Source organism: Bombus flavifrons, chromosome 4, assembly GCF_040668555.2.
Source record: "Bombus flavifrons isolate JBK064 chromosome 4, iyBomFlav1_principal, whole genome shotgun sequence".
NCBI lineage: Eukaryota > Metazoa > Arthropoda > Insecta > Hymenoptera > Apidae > Bombus > Bombus flavifrons.
Window position 1 is genome coordinate 18727564 of NC_138445.1, and position 21805 is coordinate 18749368.

At 36.8% G+C, this 21805-nt stretch overlaps 1 protein-coding gene across 1 annotated transcript; it reads right to left on the reverse strand.

Moving 5' to 3' along the window:
- Positions 1-611: 611 nt before the first annotated feature.
- Positions 612-3800, reverse strand: LOC138178866 (proline-, glutamic acid- and leucine-rich protein 1). The gene is made up of 8 exons (XM_069111162.1): positions 3561-3800; positions 3032-3430; positions 2607-2953; positions 2349-2528; positions 2013-2277; positions 1719-1919; positions 1350-1642; positions 612-1247 (listed from the first exon to the last, which is right to left on the reverse strand). Exons 1-8 carry the CDS (start codon positions 3672-3674, stop codon positions 671-673), a joined length of 2376 nt encoding a protein of 791 aa, XP_068967263.1. The 5' UTR covers positions 3675-3800; the 3' UTR covers positions 612-670.
- Between the last annotated feature and the right edge of the window lie 18005 nt (positions 3801-21805).

A 21805-nucleotide genomic window follows, 5' to 3' on the forward strand; every position in this document is an offset into this window, starting at 1 on the left:
GAGGTTCTGCTTGTCAGTATGAGATAAAGAATATAATTGAAAGAAAAATAATACAAGTTGTGTCGATTCAATATAGATTGGGTTCATTTGATAATCAAACTACAAATAAGTACCTACATTAATGTAATTATTATAATATTTATTTTCATTGTATAATAGTAAGACAGAAAAAGTACTTTTCATACATTATGTTACAGATTTATGTTTGGATTTTTAAGTTCCTGAACGAAGGAATTACCGGGTAAAATAATGGCATATTCGACATTATGCTAGTGGTTAAATAAGTGGAAGGTTATATAGAATATTTTGATGAACATCAAAGAAAGAGTTATAGCATTTGGTCATGGTACAGGAGCTAGTGCTGCCTTTACGTTCGCATTATCGAAATTATCGAGAAGTAAATAATTGTATATACAATTATAAAATTCTCATAATGATGCTTTATGATTAAAAAATCTCTATAACGAATTTTAAAGAATGAAACAAAAATCCTAAAAATCAATGATTTGATAGAAAGTACAAAATATGAGAAATTAAAAACTATGTTTGGAAAGAAATTTCAGCAGGCAAATATATAATCCACAAGTACAATTCTATATAAAAATATGCACGGAAAGCATAAAATAACAATATATTTAGCGCGAATTTAAAATGTTCAAAATGGATGTGATTAACTGTCATTCTTTGGTACATCCTGGAACAATTGCAGCATTTCTTCTTCCTCTTTTTCTTGTGCAAAATGCTCTTTATTTACTTCAGATATTCTAGAAATATTTTCCGAGCTACGCTTAATATCTCCTATTGTATTCGTATTTTCAATACAAATACCGTCAGTTTGTTTAATAACGTTCAATGATGACATTGATTTCGGTATTTCTGTATCATTAATCACGACTGTCATTGAAGCAGTTTCATTTACTGATTCGTCAGAAATTTGTACAGCTTGTTCACTTTCTACAATATCTTTATTCTGTATTGTAACTGTTATTTGTTCTTTTATCGTGTTATCTTGTTCTTTTACAATATCTTTGTTTGTTTGTGTAATATGCAGTTTATCTTCAGTAGTATTTTCTGTCCCAGGTTCAACAATTTCATTATGATTTGAATTTGTAACTTTTAATTTTTTATTTGGTGATGGTTCTACACCTTTGTCTGCAATAGTTTCAATAAAAGGTGAAAGTACGTTTTCCATTGTGCTATGTCCTTGTACAATTTGTTCATCAGTAACAAATTCCTTATGTATTGTCCTGAAAAATATATATAATTTCGATTTAAAATCTAAATTATAGAAAACTATTCGCCATTGACATTAATATTCTTAGGCAAATATATGAACTCTTAAAACTTACTCTACTTGAGTTAGTTGAATAGGTGGAGCATGAGGATGCGTGATTTTTTCAAGTTCGGCCAATGCCACTTTAGCTTCTTGAATAATATGTAAATTATTATCATTCAAAGCCATTTCAAATATCTCTAGAGAGTATTGCGTAGGTAAAGGTGTTAAGGAATGTGGATTCATTTGCAGAGCTCTCAATACTCTAAATAGTAACAAACGACAGTGAGTATGTTCTTTATAAAATTTTTGTTCAGTTGTACTCAAATAACAGTCATACAGCAAAGGTATTACAATATTTTGTACAGTCTAAGAAAAAAGAAAAGAAACAATTATTACATCCAGCATCAAGCTTTATAACAAAATATGAAAATGGAAGGCTTACCTTAAAAAATGTTTGTTTTAAAAGAGTTCCACTATTGAAAAATACATTTTGCAATACATCAAGAGCCACTTTACATACATCCGTATCTAGATAATGCTCTTTATTAGAAGCAATTCCATTACTCAAATGTATACCCCTCTCATATTGACTATCTCGGAGACGCTTCAATGCTCTTTTTGATAAATTTTGCGTTTTTTGAATCTGCGACACCAATTTATCCGTTAAACAAGTCAATTAAGTTTGCATTATATTGAAATACAATTAAATTTTTGTTAAATGCTATTATAAACTCACAGTCAATAAAACACGATCTTTTTCTGGTACAATATCTTTTAATATAGAAGAAAGATATTCATCCGCAACTGTCTCTATACCAGATAATGAATTAGTATTCATTAACCAAGAGTTCAGACATTTATAAACAGATATCCTTACATTCCTAAATGGTTTGTTTCTACTAATCGTTATCTGGTTTTCTAAAGCATTCTCTGTCCATTGCAATGTTTGAAGAAGCAGTTCCAATATCGTCGATCCATACGATACTAACTGTTCTTTAAATCTACATATTTTAAACTCGTATAAATTTCATTTTAACAATAGTTTGCTATTTCAAAATTATAATATTCTTACCCATTTATTAGTGAATTCAAAACATCGAATAAAGCAATATGTAGTTTTGGTAAAATAAGATATAAAATCTGTTCTTTAACAGAATTTTGATTTTTTATGTTTGACGGTTGTATCGCTAATCCTCTACATAAAACCTTCAAGATCTCATGTGGTAATACTGAATTTTTGTCATCAACTCCACTATAAAGTTTAGACCATTTAAACAATCTCCTTTTAATATATTACATACAAACTGACATTTGTAAATTATTCTCTTACCATAACATAAATGATAAATAAGAACACAAGTTCGAAAATCTTTGTTTCTGTGTAAAATAGAATTGAATGATATTCTCTTCAGATATATTAGGTAATTCTAATTTATCCCATATGTTCACATTTTCTAATTCTGTCAAGTTTGAAAATAATTCATCCATTATTACATGTAAGCTATTGCAAATAAGTGCTTGGTTATATATCCATCCAGTATAATTTGGTTTCGAAGGTGGAGGTTTAAACGAACGCTCTGTTGCTTTTGCCAGAAGGGCATAGCATTTTGCACTGGCGCAAACCAGATTTTCTTGCGTAGAATCAACTTGTAGTAGTATTATTTTTTTTATAGTCACCTGAGATATTAAAATATTTCACACTAAATAAATATGTCTATACATCACTTTTCTGCGATAGTAAATAAGATCGACTACCTGAAAACGTTCACAAACTTCTGGATATCGATGTAATAATACAGCAATTAAATAATATACCGGACCACATTTCTTTTCTGTACTAAAGTTACTAATTACATTGATAAGCTGCTTTACATTTTGCATAGATACTTGTTTTTGTATCTCAGGAATATCTTTTGATCTGATAATCAGATGTCCAAGAACTTTACAAGAAATGGATAACTCTTGTGGCGTACTATGGATACTATCTAATACTTGGGTAGCTTTTGACATCCATAGTATGCAATATTTTAAAAGAATATCTTTCGAGCATTGTGGTAAGATCGAGTCCAAAATTAATAAACCTTTACATCGAGATTGTGATTGATTTAAATAGGTATTTACAGTCGATACAATGACATTCTGTACTTTTTCAACCTAAAAATAGAAACGTACATTGTATATTATATATATATATTTGGAAAAAGGGTGGTGTATTTACGTTGAAATTACGATCGAAATGTATTATTTTTCAAGTGTAAGGTTATGTACAAAAATATAATTTTACCTCTTCTACATCAAATGGTATATCTCCGTTAAAACATATTAAGTGTTGCAAGAATTCTTCATACTCTTTTGACTCATGATCAAAAAAGTTAATTAATTCCATTATTGTTGCCATTTTATTTCTTTAACGATCCACGTGTTTTCGGCAAACTCACAAGTGAGGTTAACTACAAGGGAATCTAGCTATGAAGTATGTATAATATTTTCTATGTGCAATACAAGAATCCAATGAGTACACAATAACTATATTTAACTATAACTACATTTTGCATTTTTAATATAATTCAACATCATTGAAAAGAAATCAAAAATTTAATTTTTAAACATAAAGTAGTTATTATGTATATTTAAAAAATGTACATATTTGGTTCAAAAAAAAAAAAAAAGTACATATATATACATAATAAATTGTGAAGAAACTGTATTATATTTTAATTATACCTTAAAATAAAAATTCATATATTATTATTTTATATATGTATATATATATACATGTGTAATTTTTTGCTATATTCGTACAAGATGAAAATTAATTAAATCACAGAACTGAATCATCGATACTGATATTAAATATCATTATTAAAATAGTTCACCTTATTATATCTTGATATCTTTTGTTTAAATCTTCATCTGTATATTTGGAGATTTGCATAAATCGCGCGCTCAGAAGCAGTTAGAGCGGAGTAAATGACGAGATTCTTTTACGCAATGTGATTGGCCTCAATTGTAAAAGGAATTACATATTATGTAATTTTGCGGTGTACTCGGTGACGACGATTTAAATATTTCTTCTTTTCTCATGGATGTATACGATCACGCGAACCACGTTTTACGCTATTTTTTACATTAATCTCTCCGCTGCAATATGAGGAATAACTTTGACGTAAAATACAGTTTTAAATGTTTGTAACGTTTAAACGTATAAGATAATGATACAGATTGTTTTCTAATCGATTCAATTTGTTTGATAAACAATCATAAATATTAATTCTATAGCTATTTAATTTCAGGATTCTTCCATTAATTAACGGATAAAATTAAAAACCAGAAATAGAAGAGTAAGTGAGATATACATGTATGTATGTACGTGTATGCATGTATGGCATATGTATTAATAAGCGTTTAAAGCTAATTTTTTAATATACTTTTTGTAATGTAGGACTATTAAAAATTTCCTTACTGTTGTATAGATGATCTAAAATGTAAAAATATTCTAAAAAATAATTGGCTGCAGTTAGAGCGAAATAAAAATGATAAGCGGATGAGCTATGGATGGAACATAGGCGAAAGATAGAACGTTAACGTAAGAATAAATTTATTTTCCGTGTCAGTTGTTGAAATTAAAAAAATTAACTTTTAACGAGCATCAATCTGCTCCTTTTTTCAATTGTATTTAGCATTTCCTCTGTCTCTTCCGTTCGTTAGATTTCCAATGAACAGTCTGAAAATAGTATAAGATACGTCCCAGTGTATTTGGAGTATACCTACGAGTATATCTACGAGTGTATTCGGTTCCTTAAGAGTAGATTTCTTTTTATCTTGTTGTTTCTCTTTAAATTTTCTCTTTAAATTTCTCTTTAAATAATATGATTCACACCGTTACGAGACTATAAAGAAAAGGATGTTTATTAGAAACCGTAAAAACGGAGAACAAATAGGAACGGAAAAAGGATAACCAATTTGCGTAAAACAAAAAAAAAAAAAAAAAAGAAAAAAGCAAAGTAGCCGTGTAAACAATGAGGAACATAAAGTGGAGAGGCATTGAGACGTGGTAGCTGCTGGGTATTAGTGTGGAAGGTAAAAATCGAGTCACAGGTATACACGGTAATAAATAGAAAAAAAGATCTGAAAGGAAAGAAGGATATTTCAATTACATTCACGTGCGTATAGAGAGGTTGCTACATAGGAAGAAAACTGTGTTGAGCCCTAACGCCTACCGGCCATCCTCCTGCCTCATCAGGACAGCGTTGAGTACGAGGCTTTCCCCCTCCTGTTGGTTTTGTCTTTCCTCCCTCTTCTTCGTCGGCATCCTACGTCCTTCCTCTCGCCATTCGGACTCGCTCCTACCTCCTACCTAGCCCCTAGCACTCGTTCCTCGGATCAGTTCCCCTACCTACCGGTGTCCAGTTATGTTGTGGAGAACGTTGCTCGGGCAACAATTTGTTTGGACTTTTGTTTCGGGAGACGTCCCGTAGAATCGTTCGTTCGATAAAGACGTTGCGGACTGTATCACGTTATCGATCGTGCGTTCAGTGATCGTGAAATAGTACACTTCGTCGGTTTTGTTTGATTTTTTAATAATCGTCCAGTCCATTTACATTCCAGACCCACGCGTGCTTCTCGATATACATTTGCGCAGGATCTGGTGTGCTTGGTGAACAGATTCGGGAGAAAGGTGAAAATATTTTTCAAGAAGCAACGTCGACGGCAGTTTCGATAGGATCTCTAGCTGGAATTTTCTACGATCGAATCAGGAATGCGGCGCGAATCGTTAGCGGAAAATGGACATTAAAGAGGTACATACGTAAGTATAGCGAATAGCGGATCAGAACCTATGTATGCACACAGCCATATTGAAAAGGATCGGTTTCCGAAGGTGATTTCGTGACAGTTAGGAAAGAAAGTTTCGGAGCGCGATTCGTTTTCTGCCGTTAGTGAGTTCTTTGCTTCCTTTACGGTCCGTGAGAGAGCGGACCCACCTTCTGACAGGTGGAATGCGGCAACCTAACATAGCCGTGGGGCCCGACAATCGCGATCGCAGCGACGCGAAGCGACTTGTTCAGGTATGTGCCTTTGCTTTGCCCGCGACTCTTGTCTTTTGCCTTTTCTTCGTTTTGCTTTACTTTGCTACTTTCCTTCCCATTCCTTTCCTTCCCATTCCTTTCCTTTCCTTTCCTTTCCTTTCCTTTCCTTTCCTTTCCTTTCCTTTCCTTTCCTTTCCTTTATCGCGCTTCTTTCGATTCCCCCCCTCCCTCCCCTTTTTCTTTTTCAAACGGAAACGCGATTCGCTGAGAAATATTAATTTCGGTAGATACATCGGTTCGTTTAAAAATTATGCGGTGAAGTTTAAGGAAAATTTAAAGGTAATATATTTTCGTAGAATTATCATATTTTAGAATTGTATCACGTAAACAGAACATACACCGTTTCTTCGGGTGATTTTCTGTCATTTAGTCGATAGCCTTATGATCGTTAATTCGAAAAATTCGTTTGGAAGTTGCGAACCCGATGAGAATCTTTGGTCGTTAATGTGTAATAAAGAAAAGAAGTGCGCGAAGAAGTTAGCTACTCTTATCCATGATACGGGAGTGAAAGTAAAAGATAGCGTTATGCCAGAAGTAATGGAAGTAATAAAAATAATAAAACGAAAGTAATAGCAAGTATATATTTAGCTGATGTTCGCTACTTGATTTAATTCTCTTTTATAAAATCTTCTTATATCTCTATTAATTGTAAAAGAAGAAAAAAAAAAAAAAAAAAAAGGAACTTCTGTCGCACGAAACACCCTATATACGCTAATATACACGCAGCTAACGCGTTATTTATTTATCTAATATTCGACCATTCTCGAGGTGATTATTACAAACATGGCCTTAATGACACAACATCTGACTTGGTCGCTTTATGAGTTCTCGCGGTCACTGTACACAGCAATTCCTGATGCGCTAATATCTAAACATGGCATAACAGGCACCTGTTTCATCCGCGGAATGTACACGCAAAAAGCGTGAATTACGTTATCCACCAAGATTATTGCACAGTACGTAAGAAAATTGAAAAATCGATTTTCCAAGTGTTGCAAATATCTCGAGGCTTTTAGAAACGACTGCTCTTTAAATATTACGTTAAACTTCTTTTCGTTTCGTGCAATCATTTTTATGTACTTCCAAAGGCTCGATGTTGTAGCTTTGACTTTCACTCGGTGCACTACTTTCACCCAACCTGAAATGCGTAAGAAAATTTCGAAACGAAAAATCCTACTGATATTCTTGACGATATTACGCTTCGTTTCATTAATTAGGGCTACAATGATTTCGAAGTTAATATTGGCTGGGTTAGAAAGTTGATGGCGAAATTTGAAATTTCAAAGGCGATATAGTATTTTCATTGACTTATGATTTTATACACCGATACTTTTTGCAATTCATAAGGAATCTTATATAGTACGTTTCGCTATTTCAGTGTGCTGTTCTAAGCAAATTATTAAACCATGCTGCGTTCCTTCGATCGTTACATGACAATTCATTTCAATAAATAAAAGCTGTCGGAATCCCGGTCGGTTTTCGCTCGGCATCTCTACAACGCGATTTAGTCGTAGTTGTATCGTGGTTATTTCAGCGCAGCTTTGGTGCTTCGGTATCCGCATAAAACATAAAACTATCTCTCGTGTTTAATTGTTAGTCACTGTGCGTGGAGATAGCAGGTACTGACACGTTAGACTACCAATAGTCTCAGTAGTGATAAGAGAGGTGCATGCGCCACAGACTATTAGAGCCTTGAGCGCGAGTACCACAACGATGGTCCGAAACACAACATCTTGCTAGTAGCAGCCTTCTCTCTAGCAGAACGAGAATATACGCGTGCGTCGTTTAAGTGCGACGATAGTAGTCGTCAATGACTGCAACAATAACAAAAAGAAATTGATAATAGAAAGAAAAACGCAAACATTTAATGTTTTGAAAGGATATTTATACACGAAATTGGAATATCAGTTACATCGTAATATTAATGCGACGATAATAACATCGATAATTCATTCACTTTGTCTTGAAATTTAAATTTTCCCTCGAGAGATACGTACATATATTATCGTGTTAATATTTAGCTAACATACTTGAAACTTCCACTGTTACAAGAAAACTCTGTCGTATTTGAACATTCTCATATCGCAGAATGTGAGAAAGCAAAGGAATTAAATTGTTCAGAATCTGTTTAGAATTACTTGTTCTTTTGGTGGAAATCGTTACAACAAGGCGTGTCGTCGTGCTATCTGATGGGAATTTTCAAGGATGCAGATGGAAAGTTGTATCGGTACATTTTTCGTTATTCTCAGAGGATCAGAGAGCTTCTTCAGAATGGATCGATCGGCGAATTTAGTATGGATCATATACTTGGAACGAACTAGACGTTATCTTATAAGCAGTCTTGTTAGGTCGTTTATACGTTGTACGTTGCATGATAAATCCTTTATCGTAAACTCACCTCTACGATCGTTATACCTTTTTCGATCCGTTTCGTTCGTTTCCGTTTATATTCTCCGGATGTCAGCGTGTATCTGAATATGTAAGCGGAGTATCCGAAGAAGGAATGTACGTACTATGCAAAAGGTAGCTTTTAACACATTTTATCTGTTCATGTATGTTTATTAAACTGATTCGCACAATTTTATGGCATTTTTTTCTTTTATCGGAAGATTTTCCAATAAAATTAAAAAAGTTCATTTCTTTTATCTCTATGTAAATTTCTGTTCAAAATTTGTTCAAACTACTTGCAGTTAACTGTTGGCAATTAACAGCTTTCGTTCGTACAAAAAGGTTGTACGTTGATAAGCGCCGGAAGAACAAAGAAAAAAATGTTTGAACGTGATATACATCAGCGCCGTCCAAAGTTGTTTGCCGCCAGAAAAACGCTGTTACCACCATCGTTTATTTACATCTTTTGCCTCTCACACACGTATCGCGAATCATTTCTAACGTTTACTTGGCGAAACTGCGCAAAGGTTATCTCGTATCCGATTTCAATGACTTTGAAATATAGTCATAGAAATTAATATTTTGAATAACTTTTTCCTATATATATATGTATATGTATATAGGAAACCTGCGCGGTCACGCTTAGCTTCCGAGTTGGTAAAAAAACTGTCCGTACCACGCGGTAAGCGAATTCCGTCTATAGTCGTGCGTCTATTACAGCGTACGCGTGAGTATTGGTTGCCAGTCGCCTTATCTTCCGTTTATAGAGGGTCGAGCGAGCTTAAAGCCCCGTGCACAACTGTATGGTATATCCGAGACTAGAGATAGAAGGAGAAAAAGTAACGCGAGTAAGAAATGTCTATTACAACTCGATTAAATCGATTGGGCTTGGATTGGGCTTAGATTTTTCAATCCGGCCGCCGTGCGTGAAATAATAACGATACAATTATTAACAAACGAAAATGATCAACGAACGAATAATCGATATTATTTAATATGATATTATTTATTTTATTAATAGATAAACTAACTATTATCGATGAGAGATTTTAATGGCGCAAAAATGCACAGAATATATACAATATATATATATAAAAGAAACGCATAAAACGTTCAAAGTATCGAGTACGTGATTTAAATCTTTATTTATATTTCTATTTCTTTAGTTGTGTCGGTAAAAACGTGAATTTGTATAAAAATCGTACGGTGTTAAAAAATATCAAAGGTTATGTACCGTGTTATCGTCGTAAGAATAGATTCTGTCTGTCTTATTTGATATTCGTAAAGTGATTTGTAGTTTGCGTTCCAAAAAAAGATCTATAGAATAGCAACAGCATCAAAGCTTATATAATACACGTACGCAAGTATTATATATACATGTAGATTCGGTGCTTTACGGTATTTTAATGCTGTTTTTTTAATGCTCGTAATAAAATTTTCAGTAATAAATAGTACCGTGCACGAATGAAAAGTCATAAATATCTACTTATTAATTTTCAAGTCGTTAATTATAGACGCGAACCGCGTAAAAAAAAGCTTTAGAATCTAAAATACGTATCGATCACATCTTCTAGCGACTCGAGGCGAGATTCAAACGTTTATCTAAATTATTCCATCGGGTTTAGTATTCGTGGCGGAAGTTTATCCAAGTTACGTAATTCTAGAGAAGTCGGAGAATATAAAGGAATATGCATCTGTTTGTCGGATGTTTCAAATATCAATAAACATTGACGAGCATCGGGAAGGGTAGCCGTCACCGTTGAAACGGAGGACGATCGTTGTACCGATGACGAGTGTCGCTGTGACACTGCAATCTATTGTTAGAGCCAGATAATTCGAGAGAGATAAATGGCATTACCGTTGTCGAAATGCAATTATGTTATGTTAAAAGTAGCTTATGAAAGTATTCCAACACTTGTCCAAACCTTCTACGAATATACGGTGTGTCCGTTTTATCTGAAAACACGCGACTTACCTTGAACACTATGGACGATGGAAAATAACGTTTGAAACGAATGTCGTAGGATTCCGAGGAGAGCACAGTTGTGCCGATATTTATTTTATCTTGCAACGACTTTGAAAATCCCTATGGAAGCTCAGAAAAAAGGTTTATACCTTTAATAGTTATTCATTTGGGGACCATGATATCCTTTTATTCGAAATTCACGCATCGATACATACACGCGTGTCGAAATTAAAACATTTCATATCGCGTGTATCACTCTAAATTGAAAATAATAAGGTTAACGTTTACCCGGATTTCCTTCGAGCTCGATCTATCTTTTTTAAAGGTCGAATAGGAGGTATCGATCGTTCAACAAACGGTTAGACTAGCTGTTAAATAAGATTATTGATATTACGTTAATCCGTTGGACGTAAATACGATTATTCCGAAGCACACGATAAATTTAAATCGTAGAGTAACTATTAACGCGAGCCTCGTTTCCTGATGGCTGTAAAGTCATATCGTTCGCTGTAATAACTTCCTTCTATATAGCTATATGCGTTCTCTCTACGAACCTTTGTCTAAAAAGTTACAAACACCTTGTTACCTTGACATAACGTTACTGCCACGCCTTTCACGATGAATATGTATGGAGTAGGTCGAGGATCGTTAAAATCTACCGACTTGTTAGGTACTTTCTTTTTTTCATCTCCGTCTACATAGTCGCTAACTTTCAGAAATTTCGCTCGGTTAACTTTTATCGAACGTTTGTACTCGAATCTACAAACTTTCAGCGAATACAACGGATGGCACGAGCTCGCGGATAAGTCATGATTCAGTCATCCCGCGACCTTCCAATTTGGTTAATCGTCCACGGGGTCAACTCGATTACCCGATCGTCTTGTCTGACAGTTTCTCTCCTTCGTCCGTCTTCACCTTTCTCCGCCGTTGTTCTTCTTGCTCTCATCCATATATTAAATTATTCAAATATTAGATATTAAAGCAATTTAAAATTCTTACAATATATATATATATATACACAATATAATTGCCAGGCGATATTCGTGGAAATTTAGCTTAACACGTCTGGCTAATTTACCTTTTTGCAGAGAGATTCTGTCATTTGCTATTTTTTCTTTTTTTTTTTTTTTTATTTGGTAGATTATTTACAATCGATCGATTCTCATTGAGAATTATAAGTAAATTATTTTGGCGTGGTACTGTAACTTGGATTATAAGAATTTATAGTATGTTTGATTCTGTCATTTGCTGCTGATCTTTATAATCGGAGAAACAGAAACAGAAAAATTACACAGTGCTGGAAAATTGTAGAGAAGAGGTTCGTGTGTTGTTTCCGTGCCTACCTGTAAAGAAACTAGCGATGTGAAATCGTGCCCTCTCTGACGCCATTCGACTCTTTGTATCCGATTGTGAGATCTAAACGTACCGTAAATAACGCCAATACAGGAGCAATACAAATTTGTTCTTCTGACTTTGAATTTCAAAGTTAGACTCGGTGTCGTGCGTTAGCTTTTTTACGCCAATTTGTAGCAAACCGAGGCTGTAGAATCACGCTGTGGTAATCCTCGCATATAACTTCGACGCACCCTGTACAACACGACGATCCAAAATTGATGGAATTTTCATTATGATGTCTAACATGGTTGTTTTGCAATTTAAGATCGCCAATAAGGTTAAACGATTTTGTAATGGTTTGCCACGTTTCACTTGGCTTTTTGTAAATACGTAATATTACTTAATACGCATGAACGGAGGTGGTGTATTTTGTATATTTATAAATGAATATTGAGAGTTTCATCGGTAGTTACACTTGTTCAAAACGTTGAAAATTCTTTAAACCATTAAATCGCATAATCATCGATACGTAGGTATTCAGTTACGTTTCTCCTTCGACAACGTAATGGATTTTCGATGCAACCAACAGCTGTTAATTAATATCTGCACGGTTGCGCAATAACCAACGTGCACGATCGCATTTCCATTTCTTCGACTTTCCTCGTCTTTCCTCGCAGAAGTATCGACGAATAGTTTATCGAATAGTTTGCCTACCAGAAAATGGACAAATCGGCATTTTGCAAACAAATGGAAATCGATCCGTTTCTATTTTATTTAACATTCGACTCGCAGCTATTATCGTTTCTACGTGCGACGCTACGTGCCCTCGCCGTGATATTCTGCACGCGGCTCGTCCATTTCGCGATTTCGTAGTTTTGCAATAATACGTGTATTAAACGAGCGTGCAGACGAACGAGGCCCATGTTCTCGACGAGCATCGGCGACGACCGTTTTACCGCGATCGAATGTCACGCGTCGCACAGTCGACGAGTATTATTCCAGTATCCCGGTATTCGAGTGGTTCAGTCGAATTAGATACGAGCCAGAAACAAAATTTTAGTACGTCTTTTATCCTGTAATACGACCCTAATTACCATTGAGGACAGGCATCCGTTTAAATTAATAAATCATCTTCGATAAGTAAACATTTCGATTTGACAGTTACACGTACTATGCAGAGGGGATGATTCCAGCGTTGACCTTGGAATAATTTTAAATTTCATAAAACAACCAGTTTTAACGGAAGAACCGAAAGAGAGATTGAAAACAACGTACTGGCAACGCGCGATAAATAAATTCTTTCTATATATATATATAGCAATAAGGAAAAAGAACTAACCCGGTACTCACGCGTCGACTATTCTAACGTTGAAGAATAAGTAATGTACAGTGACGATGCTGTGTCGGAGGAAAGCTAGCTATGGGTGTGTCTAGCGCACGGGACCATCGGATTTGTTCATGACATTTTTGGTCAGGAAAGCGAGGGCAATATACGTTGCTTCTGATTGGATAAACGAAGGTTGGTGGTCTAGGAAGGGTCTTGGCCGCCCTCGATAGAAAGTTGCTAGTGGGAAGCATCGTACGTGAGAAGAACTAACTTACCCGTGTCAAGCTGTAGTAGACGATAATATACAGAAAATGATTTAGAAAGAAAGATATTTGTTCGGTCTGAAGGACCTCGGCTAGCAAATTACCGAGATTTACGATGGGTCCTTGAGATTATTGAGGGTAGGCAGTAAGGATGAGCGGACATCTGGTTCCCGTCTGGCCCGCGGTGTGTGGCTTGGTCCAGGTAGAGTGTCGCCCGACGTAACATAATTCTTTGCAAATAATTTTCTGCTATTTAATTCGTGCATTTTTTCAAACTTCTACATTAAGGGTATCGAACGTAGAGTCGGATAGTAATGTTGAAAAACCGTACGTCGCCAGCAGACGTTGAGAAAAAGAAAATAAGAAAGAAAGAAGACGGTCGACCGAATCGATGAAAGAAAGAGTGGAATAGTCGCGGTTCGATAGAATTTCTATTTACGACTGTACGCCTAATTAAATGGAACGATCTTGCTGCGCAATAACGACATCCAATAGACTCCTTTGAAATCGAACCAAGTACAAATGGAAGAAACGCCGTGTACTTTCACCAAATTACAAACGACGCACGGCGAAAGTCGTTATTCTTTTATGTCGTCGTACAAAATTCTGCCAGAGATGATGTAACGTCACGAGCTTTCTTTCGGAGAATCCATTTCTCCATTTGCATACTCCGCGCAGCTATTGCAATTTGTTTTCTTTTACCAGACTCGCAGACGAATCGCGCGGATCTTGATAGAAGGAATTATTCAAAGTTAGCTAGACGGAACGGTGATTTTCGTTTTTATATGGCACGACTGGAAACCATAGGTATCTCGTTCTTAAACACGTGTACACTATTTTTTGATTATTTTTTTAAACAATGGTATTTTTTGTTCTCTTTCTTCTAAAATGGATATTTTCAGTTTGGTTTCTGAGATCGGAACGACAATGGAATAAAGATATTCAACTAATCGATGCGATAGTTCATTTCTATTTGCAAAGTCATAATCGGCAAGGAAGATTTATTGGAAGCAACGAAGAACGAATAGCGAAGCGACTAACGAAATTAGATAATCGGAATTTATTTTATCGCATGATTTGTACGATTCGGCGAACGTCGCGTACGATTAAATCTAGCTAACTAAATTAAAATTAGTCAGATTCAGACATCAGATTCGATATCGGATTGTATCCGTTGAAATAAGTTGGTCGGAGAATTGCTTGGAAATGTAACAAGGTTCTTTATCGATGCATAAATGAAACACGAATGCTGTTTATATAGTAGAATCGCTACAGTAGTACGCACTTCATATAACAGAGTCACTGGGAAATCAGCAAAATATTTGAGATTTAATTAATCGATTAATCCAATCGTTCGAATGCAATGATAAATACCTTAGTAGCTAGTGCGTGCTTCTCCCAATTTTCTTCTCGTTACGATATACGCACAAACGTTTCTCAAAACTTTAGAAAACGTTTGAAAACGCGAGATTCAGCATGGCATCCCACGTAGAAGATGGACTATTGACTGTATCAGAATTTATGGACTCGTAGGTTAGCGGTATTCAAACGCGACAAGTATACGTACATATATATGTGCATAGTATATAGATACATAATTTTTCGCAGTGTTGTTGCGTTAGGTTGATTGGGCGTGCGCGCCACTCTATCGTAGAGGAGGTAGTAGGAGTAGGAGTAGGAGTAGGAGACGAGACAGCGGGAACGCGAGCCAGCAGCTCCGAGCGAGCGCATCTCATTCATTCGTCGCGAAAAAAATGCAGCTCGGTACCAGTTCCGCCTCTATTGTTCCTGACCGCAGAAACGCACACGAACGATCGTGCAATTTAGCCAGGTGTACGATGTGTATACACGTACGTACATACATACGTACATACGTGCAAGGTGGTCGGCCGTCGACCAATCCCGTGGTGAGTAGTCAGGCGCCGTCTGTAGTCAAACGCTAACGTCGCCAGCCAGCGGCACACTGGCGACTCGTGTCAGTTCGTGTACGACCGTCGTGCGTGTACCGTCTCTGTCACTCGATTTTTCTTCTCTTCCGTGATTTTTTATCAATTCGTTTCTTAGCGTGGACGCGTTTCGAGGTGCTGTCAAACCGTGGATTTTGTGATCGAACGTGACTGACGACCGTGAGCAACCGTGGGAGGGCGGGCAGTCGGTGGGGAGAAAACAGCGATCGTATCAGGTAGGCGATTTCCTTCGTAATTGCGAGCAAAATGTTGCAGCGAACGAACTCCTCGAGTCCATTGGCTCGGCAAAATGTCTCTGGTAATGCTCAGAGTTCGTTAATACGTGAATCGACAGGGGCTGGAATTTAAAACGCCCGTGTTTATTTTCGGAAAGTGAGCGTGACGTGCGTTTTCTTTTATACGTGTTTCTTATCGAAGTAGAATTTCTCACAAATGTTTTTACTTGGTGAATCAATTTAAAGCAAAATCTGGATTCTATTAAAAATATCTATTAAATATATCAGTCTCAGATGGAGAGGAAGGAAATGTGTAATACCGTTTGAAAAACGTTGCTTACGGGAAAATTGTCGTTTATAAGAAATAATTCAAATTAGAATGACCGTCGTTAAAGACCATGTTATCGATGCGATGCGATGTTTAAGAATGCAAGAAGACGACGACGAGCGTTAGATTGATCGCGGTTCTTTAACGAACAAATGCATAAATTAATTCTCATAGATAAACGATATGAAAATAACGTAGATAAAAACGACGCGAGTGTTGGATAACCATAACCGTAACCATATCTATTATCATCTGTGCAATAATAATACCTATTGAAGATAAAATGGTCAACAGTAATATTATGATTTTTGTTTTTGAATCGTTCGTTCGTTCGTTCGTTCGTTCGTTCGTTCGTTCGTTCGTTCGTTCGTTCGTTCGTTCGTTCGTAATAAATGTAGAAAACGGGGCGAGATCGATCCAACTGTTCGGTGAGAAAGTAGCGCGTATACGTGGTTTACATTGATTTTTCTTATTTTGTGTTACGTCGAATATAAATTATTGTAAAATATGAAAACAGTCGAGCTAACGAATCGTAATAGTTATTAATTAATCGTATTAGTAACAGGTAAGAAATAGGATTAAATACGTAGGAAGAATTTTAATCGTAAATTCGTCAATTTAACGCTTATCCTTGTTTACGGCTCGGGAGATATACATTTATTTTCCAATAGTTGCGTCGATTATCAAATTATACAAACAGATCGTGGTGCAGCACCTTTATAAAAGTTTCATTCTTCTCGCTCTTATCGTGACGTTTCAATTTTAACAAAATCGTCATTCCACACCAGTTGTTCTTCTATCGAGTCAACGCACAACTTCTTTTCTCTTAGGAAGGAAAAGCTGTTGCGAAGTATTCCGGATACGCCGTAATTTCCATCGAATTTTTCATTTACGCTGGCTTTATTAGAAAAGTCGTATCGCTTTTATGCCAAACAAATATTTTCTTCTCCTTATCGATATTTGACCGATTAGCATTATTACGTTGTCGGTTAAACAGCACGAAGATTTTCTCGATCAGATAAGTTTGCCAAAGATTCGGAATGATAGATACGCGTTGATCAAACTGATAAACGATACGAAGAATAGATAAGCTTAATGTAAGTGCCTTAATGTCGCATAAAACATTTTTTCTCAAATATTTGCTCTTGATCCGTTGGTAAAATAGCTACTGCGCGATTTGAACTTTCCTTTCGAAGGAAAACCAGATAATTTCAAGCGTTTTGTCATTACCGCCTAATGACAAAATCCGCAATCACTTGGTTGCCAACCCAATATTACGGCGGAAATTTTATACAACTGGATATACTTCTTCGTATCAGGAATCGATAAATTTACACAGAAACGCGATCTTTATTATCATCGTACTCGATATTAGACGAAAAGCAAAAAAAAAAAAAGAAAAAAAAAAAGTTTCACAGGCAATCGAGAAAGATTAGCCCAATACCAACAACAAAATGATACTTCAGCGAATATCTTCGTGTTTGAAAATAAAGATACGGAATATTTTGACACAACGTGATATTCTTGATACAACAACTATGCGCGTGTGTAATAACAGCGAGCAGGATCAACGGTATGCGGAACATTATTCTTCTATACGTTTGTCTCTAGTAATTAATCGCATCGTTTTTCTGAATATCGTACATCAAAAGAAACATCGTAGTCGATGGAATCGTATATTTTGTTCGTCTAACGCACATACCTTTCCTAAATAAGAAATAACAAGCTAAATGAGCTGATAATAAATAATAATAGATAAATAAATAAATAAAATATTGGAATATTAATGCGTGTCACTGTAAATATTAACAAGATAAGAGTTTCTATGGAAGTAAGCGAGGCAACTTTCTATTTTACGGTATAATAAGTCGAAATTGAAGGAGTTCCGTGTCGTAACAGTTATCGCGATCAAAAAAGGAAAAGCACGCGCGTTTACGAGTAAATAAATAAGTAGCGTGTTTCGAACGAAAAAGTTAGATCGTGGCTGTGATGGCTGTGGCGTCCTCTGATTAACGACGTTACGCGGATATTTGTCTTTAGGGAAGGAGAAATATCCGCGTTAGCAGGTGGGGTGTTGGATCGGTCTAATTTAGAGAGGGCCAGTGGTAGGGACGATTTCGCTCTATTTTGCGGCGTTACAACCGGTGCGTTCTCTGTTCGTTGTTGCTGCGAATCACTCGTGCACCTCGTGCGAGATGCGTATTACAGAAGAGCAATTACAGAAGGAAGTAAGAATCGCGTGTGCAACGAGCATGTATGGAATTAAGGACGAAAATGAGCTATGTCGGATGGTAATCGATAACCATCGGTGAGATGCACGATCTCTTGGAATCGTGTACGCAGCGAGGACATTCTCCGATCGAAATGGATATGGAGGCGCTGATTATCAAATCGTTTGGATGCGCTGAACGCGTATAAGATGGAATCGAATGGTACTCGATAGCACGTCCTTGTTCCCGCGTAAACGCGTAATTTTCCACGCAGCCAGATATCGAGGAGATAGATGTCTCGTTTTAGGATAATGAGAACCAAAGTGTTTTCTAACGCGCGATGTATTTGTTGCGTGTGCCCCGTGTACCAGCGCAGTGTTGTTAAGTGCCGTTATATGCCTGCAGCTGTACATTCAAAAATAAAGAGCACGACGATACACGCGCCCGTTGGTTAATAACGAGCCCTAAACACGATGATAGATCGTCTAATCGTAACGGTGAGATGGTCGCATAATTTGTTAACGCTGTGCAGCCAATAGAATCGGTACGCAATGACCACTGGAAAGATATTCCGGGGATAATTTCGCACATACCTATCGTGCTTCGTGCAGATGATTCCTGCTTTACGTCATTGGCCGTGATGTAATTAACCGCGCGAGTTAACCAGCGGCGATCATCGAGCTGCAGCGTGCACGGTACACACGGTACACACGGTACACACGGTACACACGGTATACACGGTATATAGGGTGGTGCGGTGTTGATCGAAATTCACGCGGAATACCGCGGTATTCTGCTTTTCTCGCGCAAATCGAATAATAGCGACGGCAACGATGATAAAATAGCGAACAAAATTCTCTCCATCGTATTCGATTCTTCGCCAATTCTTAATCCATCTAACGCGACTGCGATACGATTGGGTGCGTTCTTTTCTACATTTCGAAATTCCTTCCTTTACGGTAATATATCTTTTCGAAATTAGCTTCTGATCGTTTAAATTAATAAAAATGTCGATATATTTCGTTTATAAAGTTGGCAGAATAACTATATTACAGATACGAATAAACCCGATTTTATTCTCGTATTCTATACCATGATTATTCGTGAACAAGATGGTACCTTTTGCATCCAATGTACCATTTAAATAAATATGGTATGTGCTACGACGTGGTTTCTGTATCTAAAGTTTCTCGAAGCCTCCGAGTTGACCACCTGCGTACACGACGCAGTCACTCGTATTCTCTTACTACCGTCTCTAATAATAGAAACAACGTTAATCCGCGAATAATTACTTTTAAGTAATACGAGTACATACGAAGACCGAACGCGATACAAAACAAAGGAGAATTTTAATTCATCGAATGATAAATACAAACGAACCATATTAACCGAAAACAATAGAATATACGCAACATCTTTAATGCATTTGTTTCGCTCGAATACAAATGCGAGTATTATCAGCTGAAGCAACGCATGCGAGCGAATTACTAAGCCTCAACCACGCAACGTAACCTAACAAAGATCCAATCGATACATAATATGAATACAGCAATCTCTATAAACGCGAAATCTGTTGGTGCGTCGAAGGATAGGAAATGTGTATAAAATCGCACGATATAATACGTTGTACGTGATACGCTCGTGATATTTACATACGAATAAAAAAACGACACCTCGTTTCGTTCGCACAAATATAAAGATACTTATACGTATGTAGGTACGTAAGTATGTAGAGGCTGCTGATCGTTAGGATTGCTCGATCCAATGATTATCTTTGCCACGATGAAATTCTCGCTCTATGTACACGTACATATCGATCGGTACAAGCGTGAAACGCGTGTCTATTTCTAGTTAGTTCGTGTACTCGTAAACAATAAAATTGTAGTAGAAACGCGCAGAACGTATCTAGCATCCAAAAATATTTATCAGCCGCTGGGAAACAAAATCTGGCTAGAAACGTTTCAGATTTACTTTGCGCTCTCCTCTGCGAAATTGTAAAAGGGAACGGGCCGATACCGATCCGCGATTCGCGGAATCCGAAGGACAGAACATTCTCGGATAGCCGGTCTCGTGGATGAATCGCCGCTGACATTCGTACATCTCCGATAGAATCCGTGGAATTCGACGTATCGAGGCATCGGCGATAATTTTCGCTGAGACGCAAAGCGCCAAACGAATCTGCCGTTTCGTTTTCATCGTAGCCTGAATCGTATACTGTATCGTCGTACCGTGGCATTGTAACGTAGCTTTAGTGGACTTGGTGTTCGGATGGAATTTCCGACGCTGCTATGTTATAGCGCCGCGAAGAAATTGCTGGCGCTTTTCCGTGGCATACTTCCTCGAGAATAAAAAAAAAAAAAAAAAAAAAGAAAAAAATAGCCAGTAGGTCGGCAGGGATTCGATCTTCCGGCCGCTGCAACAAGCTCGACAGGTTGCAACGGGGAACCGTTACGCTGGCGAGACGAAGCAAAATGCAGAGGAAACCGCGAAAAAGCTACGCGTCGAAGCTGACTCGTGGCCGTGCAATGCTCGTAAAGTCAAGTTTACGGTAGACTGACAACGAGACAAGGACTTTGCGCAACAGTTATGCTCGCTATTTCTCGCGTGCCTCGAAATGCTGGAGAAAAATATCGTCGGCTCGACGTGCAAAGAAACGGCCCGATCAACTTCCACCGATTCCATCGTCACCGTTTTCTATACAAAGTTTCTTATCTCGAAGGAAGGTATACGGTCACAGGCAACGTTTCCTTCTCCGATCCTACATACATTTCCAAACATTTTCTTATTAGTTCTTTATTCGACTGCTTTTTCTTGTAAAACGATGTTTAAAACTTTGTTTAAAACTTTCTTTCGCAGAGTCTTCCGGTTTTTATATAAGAATTTCATATTTTTATATAGTGCGTACGTTTTAATAGGGACGATTCGTTATTTAAGTATAAGAAAGAAACTCTTCATGGACTGTCGATAGTGTCAATCCCAGATAGCGCGTATAATCTACCGTTCGTGTTAACGAAGCGTAATTTATACCAAGTTAATGACATAGCCGAGCACGAAACGCAAGTTCTCCATACGTACAGTCTCTGTGAGAAGGTGGAAGATTTTCTTGACACAAAGTTGCAACTTGACACAAATCGCCACGGTTTTGCTAATTTTTCAACTTTAACGCTTAATCGCGTAAATCGAGTAAAACATGGTAAATCGCGTGCATTAGTTGCTAATAGAAGCAATTAGAAATTTTCTATTTAAAATTGACCGCCTGTAGAGCGCCGCGAAGCATCTGTGCGAGACAATTACGCGGCTAGCAATTAAAATTCTTCCGTATATGAAGAATTGGTGGATAATACAGCGGAGATAGTTCTGCGAACATGTGTGGTCGCCTGACTACTATCCCAGTTGAACGCATACGATTCGAAGCTTCTAATACGACGATTAACTTTTACGAG

Excerpts from the sequence above, each read along its gene's own strand:
- LOC138178866 (XM_069111162.1), bottom strand. The coding sequence starts at position 3,674 with ATGGCAACAATAATGGAATTAATTAACTTTTTTGATCATGAGTCAAAA. Across the intron at positions 1,920-2,012 it reads AAGATCGTGTTTTATTGACT|ATTCAAAAAACGCAAAATTT; the intron begins GTGAGTTTATAA and ends TTGGTGTCGCAG. Across the intron at positions 1,643-1,718 it reads TAAAACAAACATTTTTTAAG|ACTGTACAAAATATTGTAAT; the intron begins GTAAGCCTTCCA and ends CTTTTTTCTTAG.